This window comes from Urocampus carinirostris, chromosome 2 (genome assembly GCF_059441175.1).
Source record: "Urocampus carinirostris isolate Australia breed hairy pipefish chromosome 2, RoL_Ucar_1.0, whole genome shotgun sequence".
Taxonomy (NCBI): domain Eukaryota; kingdom Metazoa; phylum Chordata; class Actinopteri; order Syngnathiformes; family Syngnathidae; genus Urocampus; species Urocampus carinirostris.
In genome coordinates this window covers 59,718,895-59,731,037 of record NC_142350.1, presented here as the reverse complement: position 1 = coordinate 59,731,037, position 12,143 = coordinate 59,718,895, and the positions used below count along the sequence as shown (strand labels likewise).

The window sequence follows — 12,143 nt, the reverse complement described above, 5'->3', positions numbered from 1 at the left end:
CAGTATATATATATATATATATATATATATATATATATATATATATATATATATATATATATATATATATATATATATATATATATATATATATATATATATATATATATATATACAGGGAGTGCAGAATTATTAGGCAAATGAGTATTTTGACCACATCATCCTCTTTATGCATGTTGTCTTACTCCAAGCTGTATAGGCTCGAAAGCCTACTACCAATTAAGCATATCAGGTGATGTGCATCTCTGTAATGAGAAGGGGTGTGGTCTAATGACATCAACACCCTATATCAGGTGTGCATAATTATTAGGCAACTTCCTTTCCTTTGGCAAAATGGGTCAGAAGAGGGACTTGACAGGCTCTGAAAAGTCAAAAATAGTGAGATATCTTGCAGAGGGATGCAGCACTCTTAAAATTGCCAAGCTTCTGAAGCGTGATCATCGAACAATCAAGTGTTACATTCAAAATAGTCAACAGGGTTGCAAGAAGCGTGTAGAAAAACCAAGGCGCAAAATAACTGCCCGTGAACTGAGAAAAGTCAAGCGTACAACTGCCAAGATGCCACTTGCCACCAGTTTTGCCATATTTCAGAGCTGCAACATCACTGGAGTGCCCAAAAGCACAAGGTGTGCAATACTCAGAGACATGGCCAAGGTAAGAAAGGCTGAAAAACGACCACCACTGAACAAGACACACAAGCTGAAACGTCAAGACTGGGCCAAGAAAAATCTCAAGACGGATTTTTCTAAGGTTTTATGGACTGATGAAATGAGAGTGAGTCTTGATGGGCCAGATGGATGGGCCCGTGGCTGGATCGGTAAAGGGCAGAGAGCTCCAGTCCGCCTCAGACGCCAGCAAGGTGGAGGTGGGATACTGGTATGGGCTGGTATCATCAAAGATGAGCTTGTGGGGCCTTTTCGGGTTGAGGATGGACTCAAGCTCAACTCCCAGTCCTACTGCCAGTTTCTGGAAGACACCTTCTTCAAGCAGTGGTACAGGAAGAAGTCCGCATCCTTCAAGAAAAACATGATTTTCATGCAGGACAACGCTCCATCACACGCATCCAAGTACTCCACAGCGTGGCTGGCAAGAAAGGGTCTAAAAGAAGGAAAACTAATGACATGGCCTCCTTGTTCACCTGATCTGAACCCCATAGAGAACCTGTGGTCCCTCATCAAATGTGAGATTTACAAGGAGGGAAAACAGTACACCTCTCTGAACAGTGTCTGGGAGGCTGTGGTTGCTGCTGCACGCAATGTTGATCGTGAACAGATCAAAGCACTGACAGAATCCATGGATGGCAGGCTTTTGAGTGTCCTTGCAAAGAAAGGTGGCTATATTGGTCACTGATTTGTTTTTGTTTTGTTTTTGAATGTCAGAAATGTATATTTGTGAATGTTGAGCTGTTATATTGGTTTCCCTGATGAAAATAAATAATTGAAATGGGTATACATTTGTTTTTTGTTAAGTTGCCTAATAATTATGCACAGTAATAGTCACCTGCACACACAGATATCCTCCTAAAATAGCTAAAACTAAAAAAGCCCCACTCCAACTTCCAAAATATTCAGCTTTGATATTAATGAGACTTTTGGGTTCATTAAGAACATGGTTGTTGTTCAATAATAAAATTAATCCTCAAAAATACAACTTGCCTAATAATTCTGCACTCCCTGTATATATAGTAAATAAAGTACTACTAATTAAATAAAATACCAAATTACACCAAATATCAAATTTAATGCTTAAGAACAGGGACCTAATACATCAGTTTAATCTTTCATTATGAAAAGAAAACAAATACCATAGAAATACTGCTAAAATATTTCCACAGGAATTCTATGATACAGAAATACAACTACAGAAATATTAATATAGAAATACGACAAAATAATTCTACGTCATAAATACTTCTGCTGAAATACTACAAATATACCGCAGAAATACGACAACACAAAACTGCTACAACAGAAAAAGCAAAAGAAAAATAAAACAACTGTAATATTACAAAAATACTAAAGATATACTACAAAAAATCTATATAAAAATACTACAGAAACACTACAAAAATACTACCAAGCAAAACACTTCTGCAGAAATACCTCAAGAATACTACAACATTAAAACTCCAGCAATACTACAAAGTACTACAGAAATATTACAAAAATACTAAAAACAATACAACTACAGTAATACTACAAAACTAAATATCAAATTTAGTGCTTAAAAGAGAACCATTAAAACATGTTTTAATTGTGAGTGTTCAAAAACCAATTTAATGAACCTAATCTATCCATCCATCCATCCATTATCTGCACCGCTTATCCACAGTTAGGTCACGGGGGTGCTGGAGCCCATCCCAGCCATCTTTGGGCAGTGGGCAGGGGACACCCTGAACTGGTTGCCAGCCAGTCGCAGGGCACACAGGGACAGACAATTCGCTCGCTCATTCACACCTAGGGACAATATTGGACCGGCCAGTCAACCTGGCAAGCATGTTTTTGCAATGTGGGAGGAAACCGGAGTGGCCGGAGGTAACCCACGCAAGCACGGGGAGAACATGCAAACTCCGCACAGGAAGGTTGGTAGCTGGATTTGAACCCATGACCTCAGAACTGTGCCGCACACGCGCTAACCACCGCGCCGCCGTGCTGATCAAATCAATGAACCTAATCTATTTAAAAGCAAATACAAAATTGTATACGATGTACTGTATATTTCGTGTATATTTTTTCATAAATGAAAATATTGGATAGTTCTCTGTCATGATTACTGATGCGGGGCCAACAGCCGCGGACACTGTTTGGCTGCTGACCTCATGCAGACCATTTACCATTTACCCGTTTTAAACCCCCGCCTTCCTGTCAACATTTGTCAGTTCGTCTGCGAACCTGAGCTATACGCAAGGCAAGCCCTTTTTGACACCTGACTCTATACTACCCTGTTTCCCGTCTGATTCCCGGTGCCGACCTCTTTTCTGAACCCGTTTTACGTTTTTGCTCTTAGGTCCCGGCCATCGACCTGTTTTGTCCTCCATCTCAACACTGCCTTAGCTCGACACGGAAGAGCCACTTCCGCGTTCCAAGCGATCTGCTACCCGTGACCGACGATCACTGGATTGTTCAGTCAAGTCATTTTTATTTGTATAGCCCTTAATTTGTATAGGGCTGCACAGGTTATTGCACAGACTATTATTTCAGACTAATATTACACCATCCCCTGATCTGGGACCAACAAGAGGGCAAGGAAAAACTCAAAAAACTCAACATGAGTGCAAGCCCTTTCCTCCTTCTAAATAGAGCTGAGTAAACGAACGCAATTGGGTCCCGTCTCCATTTCTGGTCTGTGACAGTTCTCCAAATTGTTTAACCCAATGCGGCCCCCGACTCCAAATAATTGCCCACCTCTGCTTATTTTCCAACACATTTACCGTAAATTCCGGACTACAAGCCGCTACTTTTTTCCCTAACTTTCAGTTTTTGACTTGAATTTACAGCATGGCCTTTTGGCTAAAACCCAGTCATGATCTTTGATTTTTGCAATCCGGAGATGGAATAAGAGCTTGCTCTGTCCACTCCACGCATCGGCCTGGTATTGCAGTACCTCCGGGAACGGTGCATTCGCAATGATCGCAGCAAGGCTTTAGGGCTAGGACCTTAGCTTGGCCTTTTGGCTGAGAGTAAGTGTCCCGGCTCCTAGGCTTTGTAGCGTATTATGAACTGACCGATAACGGATAATGGATAATGAATAACGAAGATAGAACAATAACCCTTAAAAACCCCAAAACCCCATCTAAATTTCAATCGCGGTTTGGGTTAATTTTGTGTTTGTGTTACATGTTCAAATGTGGGCGCATGCGGCTTATATACAGGTGCGACTTGTGTATGTACAAAATCGGTTTTCCTCTTAAAATGTGGTGGGTGCGGCTTATAATCAGGTGCGCTCTATAGTCCGGAATTTACGGTACTTTTGTGCTAGCATCATTAAGACAGTGAAAACACATTTATAAGTCTGCGTTCATAATGGTTTAAGTTTATTGGATTATTACACAGTCTGTATTTGGAAAAAAAAACAAAAACATATGAAATTACGTAAAAAAATATGTTACCAGGCAAAAACTAAAGTCAGATATCTCTAAACCACAGTTGTGAACCCTCAATACTTAGGAAGCTTTTTTAGATTATTTTCAGTGCATTTGATGCTTGAGCACTAAGATTAGGAAACACCAAGAAAAATACAGACAACACATAAAATGGCACCCACAAAACAACCAAAACCACTTGCCGTTACCTACAGAGAACCTTCTCCGCATTTACTGAGTAACCACACTCAAACGCTCCTTTCATCACAATTCCTTCACTCAGATTGGAACTGCATCTCCTAACTGTAGGACATTTTTGTATCTAGATCACAGGTGCTTTCCTTTTCAAGCGAGAAAAAACGCAAGTCCTACCCACTTCTCCTTTAATCTCGCCCACGCTGTCGTGCTTCACGTATAGAAGATCTGAAGAGCCACATTCACCACACATCTATAGAAGAAATCCATGACGTAACTCTAAAATTCCCCAACTACGAATAAATAGAACTTCTAAAGGCACTCAACTATATCTTCCGTTGGAGGAATCTGCCACACTAAATTGTGGAAATTTGGAGGCCTGCCTCACTGAGATAAAAGAGTGGATGTCACTCAAATTCTTGCGTCTTAACTTTGAAAAGATCGAAATGTAAGTTATTGGTCCATCTAAATGCCGTGACTCATTCTCAGTCGGATGCGGAGATCATAATTCACGCGTTTGTTACCTCCCGTCTCGATTACTGTAATGCACTACTCTCTGGTCTCCCGAAATCCAGAATCAAGAGTCTTCAGCGGGTACAAAATGCCGCAGCGAGGCTTTAAACTAGGACAAAAAAGTCCGATCACATCACGCCGATTTTGGCTAACCTGCATTGGCTCCCTGTTAACCTAAGATGTGATTTCAAGGTTCTCTTAGTTTTATACAAAATCATACATGGACTTGCTCCCTCATATCTTTCAGATCTGATTTCCCCCTATGTTCCGGTCCGAAGCCTACGTTCTGAGAGCGCCGGTTTTCTGGTGATCCCGAGACCCAAGAAGTGTTCCGCTGGTTCGAGAGCGTTCTCCATCCGGGCACCGGTGCTGTGGAATGCTCTTCCCCCTGAGATCCGATCTGCAACCTCAGTGGAAATGTTTAAATCTAAGCTTAAAACACACTTCTACTCTATAGCATATGTATAACCTATACTTTTCGTGGACAATATCTGTGCATCATTTGTGATTGCAACATCCTTTGCTGTCTGGTAATCCTGAAAGGGGGATGCCACATGTGCGGTCCCTTCTCAAGGTTTCTTCATTTTCCTCATGTTGAGGTTTTTGAGTTTTTCCTTGCCCTCATGTTGGTTCCAGATCAGGGGATGGTGTAATAATAGTCTGAAAAAATAGTCTGTGTAATAACCTGTGAAGCCCTTTGAGACTCTTTGTGATTAAGGGCTATACAAATAAAAATGACTTGACTTGACTAAAGACAGGTAAGAGAACTTGTTGTTTAGAAAAACAGGGAGATTATTTTTCTTAACCGATACTCGACAAACATACGATTAGTGTACATCGGTAGGACAAATCTAGTTATTCTTAAATGGTAAATAAACGTGTAGTCCCTCCTGAAGGGATGCAGGTTTATTTTCGGAGGGCCGGGAATAGAAAGCCATTGAGCAAAAAACAGAAGCGAAATGAGGGCTAATCCCCAGGGATTACTCCAGATTACTTCCATTTTTACCTCACGCAAAGTGAATGGGATGGGATGTGTTGGCGGGATGAAGTGAGTACATCATTCAATGAAGTTTACAATGGAGTTGTTAAAAAAATTGAATCGATAGAAAAGCAAATAATAGCAAATCGTCCTCAAATTGAACAACTCAACAATATTTATGAAGCCCTTAAAAAAGTATGTATGTATCGATGTGTATATATATATATATATATATATATATATATATATATATATATATATATATATATATATATATATATATATATACATAGATACACATATCTATAAAACACTCACATTATTGCGTTTGTGACTCTTTCTGGGAGATTGACACAGAGGAGGGGATTCCCAGCCCCCTCACTCAACACAACCGCTCCACCCCCAAGGACAGTGAGCTGGTTAAAGACAAAGTGCTGTACACTAATAAAACATATTTAACACTTAAAAATTATGGAAAATAATGGTCAAGTCAAGTAATGTTCATTTGTGACGCCCTTAATCACAAGGAGTCTCAAAGGGCTGCACAGACCACAGATTATTGCAAACCACAGACTATTATTACACCATCCCCTGATCTAAAACCTCCATGAGGGAAAGGAAAAACTCAAACACTTCAACATGAGGAAAATGAAAAAACTTTGAAAACGAACCGCACTTGAGGTAGTCCACCCTTCAGGATGATCCAGAATTAATTTTGCAATACACAGACATTGTGAACATAAAACAAAGGTCATTCATAAACTATAGAATAGAAGTGGGTTTTAAGCCTAGATTAAACAGTTCCACTGAGGTTGCAGATCCAATCTCAGGGGGAAGAGCATTCCACAACAGCCCTGAATGGAGAACACTCTTGAACCTGTGGATCTCTTCTTGGCTCTTGGGATCTCTAGTAGACCAGCATTTTCAATAAATCAATAATGTCAGGTCAAGAGCCAAGAGTAAAAACTAGTTCTAAAAATGGACAGCGGAAGCCTGTCTGATGTGCAAGGGTAAACTGATCCAAAATTTTGGGGCAGCAACAGAAAAAGCTCTATCCCCTCTGAGCTTCCTCTTAGACTTCGGTACCTCCAGCAGCAGCTGATCAGCCGACCTGAGGCACCAAGCAGGAACATGACAGTGAAGCAGCTCACTGACATAAGGAGGGACAAGGCCATTTAAATATTTAAAAAAGAATAAAAGAATCTTGAAAAAAACCTGAGATGCACGGGCAGCCAGTAAAGGGAAGCCAGAACAGGTCTAATGTGTGTCATGAGTGCTGATTCAGGGCACCAGTGACTGCCCAGTTGGTGCCAACAGCCTTGAGCGCTGATTGGTTCAGAAACTCTTTTTAAACCCCCGGCTTCCAAGAGGAAGCCGTCAGACCGTTTGCCCTGTTTTCTTCTACCTGATACCGACCTGTTTCTGGACCCGTTCCTGCCCTCTTCCGCCATCACGAGCATCGACCTGTTTTGCCCTGTTTCCTGCCTGATATCTGTTACAGACCTCTTTTCTTGACTCGATACCGCCCTTGCTCTCCTGTCCCAGCTAGTGACCAGTATCCCTGCTGCCTACGATTATCCTCGCTCGACAGAGAAGTGCCACTTCCGCGTTCCAGCCCCCTGCTACCCGTGTCCATCGATCATCGGATCGTGGAAGCAAGCACTGCTTTCTCTCTCTTTATCAATAAAACTGAGTAAACGAACGCTACTGGGTACTGTCTCCGTTTCTGGCCCGTGACAATGTGCCAGTTAAAAGTCGAGCAGCAGCATTCTGGAACAGCTACAGAAGACTGGCCAATTCCATTATACAGAGCATTGGAGTAGTCCAGCCAAGGTGTGATGGAGGCATAAATCACAATGTCAAAATGCTTATGTATGAAAAAGGGATTCACTTTTGCAAACTGCCTTAGATGGAAAAAGCTTGACTTCACGACTGTACATATTTGGTGATTGTGTTTAAAATCAGTGTCCATCTTCAAACCCAAGTTGAGAACAGTGGGCTTCACATATAGTGCCAAGGAGCCCAAGTCAATAGGTGGAGGTAGACCGGAGCCACTGGGACCAAAGTCAATCACCTCAGTTTTCTTTTCATAGGTTTAAAAAAGTTTAGGGCCATCCAAGCTTTAATGTCATCAAGACAAGGAAACAGGTGTTTAATAGAACATGCACGCTTTTTATTTAATGGCACATATATATCTGACTTTCATTATGAAGCCCAGCGGGAGTAAATACAAAAAGAAGAGGACTGGTCCTAGAATCAAGCCCTGTGGAACGCCAAAAGACAGAGGAGCGGGGGACGTTTCAAAACCAGCAAGGCGTACTTATGCCTCTAGTCCTGCTAGTTGGATAAGACCTAAACCAAAACAAACCATTACCACAAATGCCCACTAAGTGCTGTAGCCTGGTTTCTAAAATACAGTATTGTGTTCCACCTGAGTCGGTAGCCAGATGGATATCATTAAAAACCTTTAGGAGTCCTGACTCCCCGCTATGCAAACTTAAAACCTGACTGGAAAACCTCTGAAACATCATGCTCCTCCATAAAGGACTTAAGTGGAGAACACACAACATTCTCTTAGATCTTGGAGATAAAGAGAAACTTGGAAATGGGCCTCAAGTTAGCCATAACAGACCAGGTGTTTTAAGAACTGCACCAATGCATATGTAAAACTACCGGGGACAACCTCCTTGACAGTCTGGTGTACGTTTTTGTGTCAGAGTACTGAAGTTTGAGTCTTATTTGGAATACCTCTTCTAAAAAAAACTAAAATTATGTATTTTCTGGAGGCGCACCTGACTCAAACATATTCCTCAGTGAAGCTTTTTAATATATGAGGCGCACCGGACCATAAAGCGCATGACATAAAAGAGCAGAAAATACAAAATAAAATTATGAAGAAATCTGGTTTTGTAACTGAAATGAATTAATTCCTTAATAAAGGACGTCCAAAGCGGGGTTTGGCTTCTCTCCCTGTTTCTCCATGCAAATTCCAAATCCATTGGTGTCTTCTCTCCTTATTTTGAGGTGTCTACTAAAGTATAAACTTTACAGAAGCATTTAGTTGTAATCATGCATTTCCAATTGTATCTACTGGATTTCCTGTTCATTAAGCGCACTTTCAAACATCTGGCAAAGTCTGGGAATTGTAGGTGGACCTTGTAGTCCGGAAATTAGGATCGTCTTTTGTCAATATGGGCCAAGTTCAGAAAAGTTTTCCCCAGAGCTTTAAAAATTGGCAGGCCGCCATGCTATCAATGAATGGCAATGGTTGATCAAAGTCCAAACTCTCTTCTCTCACTCACAACCGCACCCATTTTTTTTCTGAAAAAAGTAAGGAACATGGTTCATCATATCCCTCTCAAAATGTGTCAGCTATTCTTTTGCCCAGGTAAAATTAAAGTTCAGGGCCTAACCGTCCTGACCACCAGTTTTCTGGGTGAAACCCTGGCTTTTGACAGCCAACCCTGACTTTCGGTCAAATATGATCGCTCTTTGGTAGTCTGAATAAGCATAAAAGCGCACTCTAAATCTGAAATTTTGTAGACATCTGTCTACAATATCTATAGTATCTATAGTGCCTACAGTATCTATCTATCTATCTATCTATCTCTACAGTGTTTACAGTATATATCTATCTATTTATAGTATCTATCTACAATATCTACAGTATCCATCTACCTATCTATCTATCTATCTCTACAGTGTCTACAGTATCTATCTATCTATCTATCTATCTATCTATCTATCTATCTATCTATCTATTTAACTCTACAGTATCTATCCATCAATCTATCTCTACAGTATCTATCCATCTATATATCTATCTCTACAGTGTCTACAGTATCTATCTATCTATCTATCTATCTATCTATCTATCTATCTATCTATCTATCTATCTCTACAGTGTCTACAGTATCTATCTATCTATATATCTATCTCCACAGTGTCTACAGTATCTATCTATCTATCTATCTATCTATCTATCTATCTATCTATCTATCTCTGCAGTGTCTACAGTATCTATCTATCTATCTAAAAAGAGAGGAGGAAAGGGAGATATAAAAAGAGAGAGAGAGATAACTAAGGGGACAGAAAAAGAGAGAGAGAAGTATAGAGAGAGTGAAAAAAGGAAACAGAGAGCTTAAGAGGAAGAGCACAATAGAAGAGAGCAAGGGGAAAAAAAGGAGAGCGAAAGAGAAATAGAGTGAGAAGGAAGGAGAGAGACAAGAAGAGGGAGAGAGAAAGAAAGGGAATGAGAGGAGAGAGAAAGCAAGAGAATGAGAGGAGAGAGAGAAAGAGAAAGAAAAAGAAAAAAGAGAGAGAGAGAGAGACAGAGAGAGACACAGAGAGAGAGAGACAGCCCCAGTTGCTTTGTGAGTAGTGCCTGGCTTTGGACAAATTTAAAATCGCAGCTCATTTTTCTCGTGCTTCTTTCGGCGATGTCTTACGGGCCGGTTTAAAACCCAATGGCGGGCCTCATCTGGCCAGCGGGCCGCATGTTTGGCACATGATGTCTTCAGTATCTACTCATCTACACTGTCTGTCTGTCCGTCCGCCTGTCTGTATGTGTGTACTGCAATTAAACCAAAGTACCTTTTTTGTTAGAGTCCTCAAGGGGGTTCACGTCACACTGATCACAATCCATGACTTGCCCTCCAAACCCTCTGCAGGCCTGCGCATGCGCACAAAACAACCCGTCAAGTAGAATCAATTCTTCTTTTTCCTAAATGACACAAAAAACACGCATCACCTGTTGTTACCTGTTGTTTTAGCGTCCTGGCCGACGCAGATGTTTCAAAACAAGCGCAGCCATTTGCGGACCACTTGGTGTCGTCACTGCGCTCTCCAGAACGTAACGGCCGTTCTTTGGAGCGGAACCGCACTTGACTCTCCTCCCGGGAGTCCTTGGAGAAGGTGGAGTCGTTTGGTCCACACAAGCGCCCCGTGGACAAGTTTCTCACCTCAATCCTTATGACTTCGTCCCCTTGTTCTCCTCCCTCCATGCTCGCAGTCCCGAGAAAGCATGACTCGAGTTACGTCACCAACTCTTACGTAACGACGGCTCAGGTTCTGTTGGGGAATGGAACCGTTAGGAAATATAATCCCATCGTGTCGCTTGGCTCGCTCAATTATCCAAAGTGGACGAGACATTTTATTTCTAATTTCAAATTGAGACGATTGTAGCATACCTGTCGCGCTCCAGGGCTCCACGTCCTTACAAACTGTCGTATTTTCCCTTACAAAATACAAAATAATCTTACACCATATTTCTTTTTTCAATCGTGTTTATTTATGTAGTTTAACTTGTTAAAATCTGATATAATGAAATTGTCTCATCTCATTAGCCGCACCACTTATCCTCATTAGGGTCGTGAGGGGGGCTGGAGCCCATCCCAGCCATCTCCGGGCAGTGGGCAGGGGACACCCTGAACTGGTTGCCAGCCAATCTGAATGTATTTAATTGCTGTTAAAAGTGTCGATAAAAACTCACATTGTTGGGGTATGATATAATGAAATTGTGTTTAATTGCTGCTAAAAATGTCGGAAAAAAATAGTTAAAACGTCACGTAATTTTGAATATGCTTAATTGCTGTTGAGAAAAATTGTTCAAACCTCACATTGTTTTTTGCTAAAACCCCCCAAAAACAAACCAAGAAGTATTTAATTGCTGTTAAAAGTGTCGATAAAAACTCATTTTGTTGGGGTATAATATAATGAAATTGTCTGTTTAATTGCTGCTAAAAATGTCGGAAAAAAATTGTTAAAACGTCACGAAATTTTGAATATGCTTAATTGCTGTTGAGATTGTCGAGAAAAAATGTCCAAACCTTACATTGTTTATTTGCTAAAAACCAAAAAAAACAAACCAAGAAGTATTTATTTGCTGTTAAAAGTGTCGATAAAAACTCATACTGTTGGGGTATGATATCATGAAATTGTGTTTAATTGCTGCTAAAAATGTCGGAAAAAAATTGTTAAAACGTCACGAAATTTTGAATATGCTTATTTGCTGTTGAGATTGTCGAGAAAAAATGTCCAAACCTCACATTGTTTATTTGCTAAAAACCCAAAAAAACCAAACCAAGAAGTATTTAATTGCTGTTAAAAGTGTCGATAAAAACTCATATTGTTGGGGTATGATATCATGAAATTGTGTTTAATTGCTGCTAAAAATGTCAGGAAAAAATTGTTAAAACGTCACGAAATTTTGAATATGCTTAATTGCTGTTGAGATTGTTGAGAAAAATTGTTCAAACCTCACATTGTTTTTTGCTAAAAACCCAAAAAAACAAACCAAGAAGTATTTAATTGCTGTTAAAAGTGTCGATAAAAACTCATACTGTTGGGGTATGATATAATAATAATAATAATAAT

At 40.4% G+C, this 12,143-nt stretch overlaps 1 protein-coding gene and 1 pseudogene across 2 annotated transcripts in view; one reads left to right on the top strand and one right to left on the bottom strand.

The window, feature by feature from the left end:
• Positions 1 to 10,801, bottom strand: part of rorc (RAR-related orphan receptor C) — a 57,534-nt gene extending 46,733 nt beyond the window's left edge. Inside the window, exons 1-2 of one of the 2 annotated variants that reach the window (XM_088327341.1) lie at positions 10,529 to 10,801; positions 10,362 to 10,440 (exon numbers count right to left, since the gene is read on the bottom strand). In XM_088327341.1, the coding sequence (XP_088183467.1) occupies positions 10,362 to 10,440; positions 10,529 to 10,771 (322 nt within the window). In that variant the 5' untranslated portion in view covers positions 10,772 to 10,801. Of the gene's footprint in view, positions 1 to 10,361; positions 10,441 to 10,518 lie in introns of both variants that reach the window. The other variant, XM_088327342.1, reaches the window with a different exon arrangement.
• Positions 3,493 to 3,625, top strand: LOC148372771 (U2 spliceosomal RNA; annotated as a pseudogene).
• Positions 10,802 to 12,143: the final 1,342 nt, after the last annotated feature.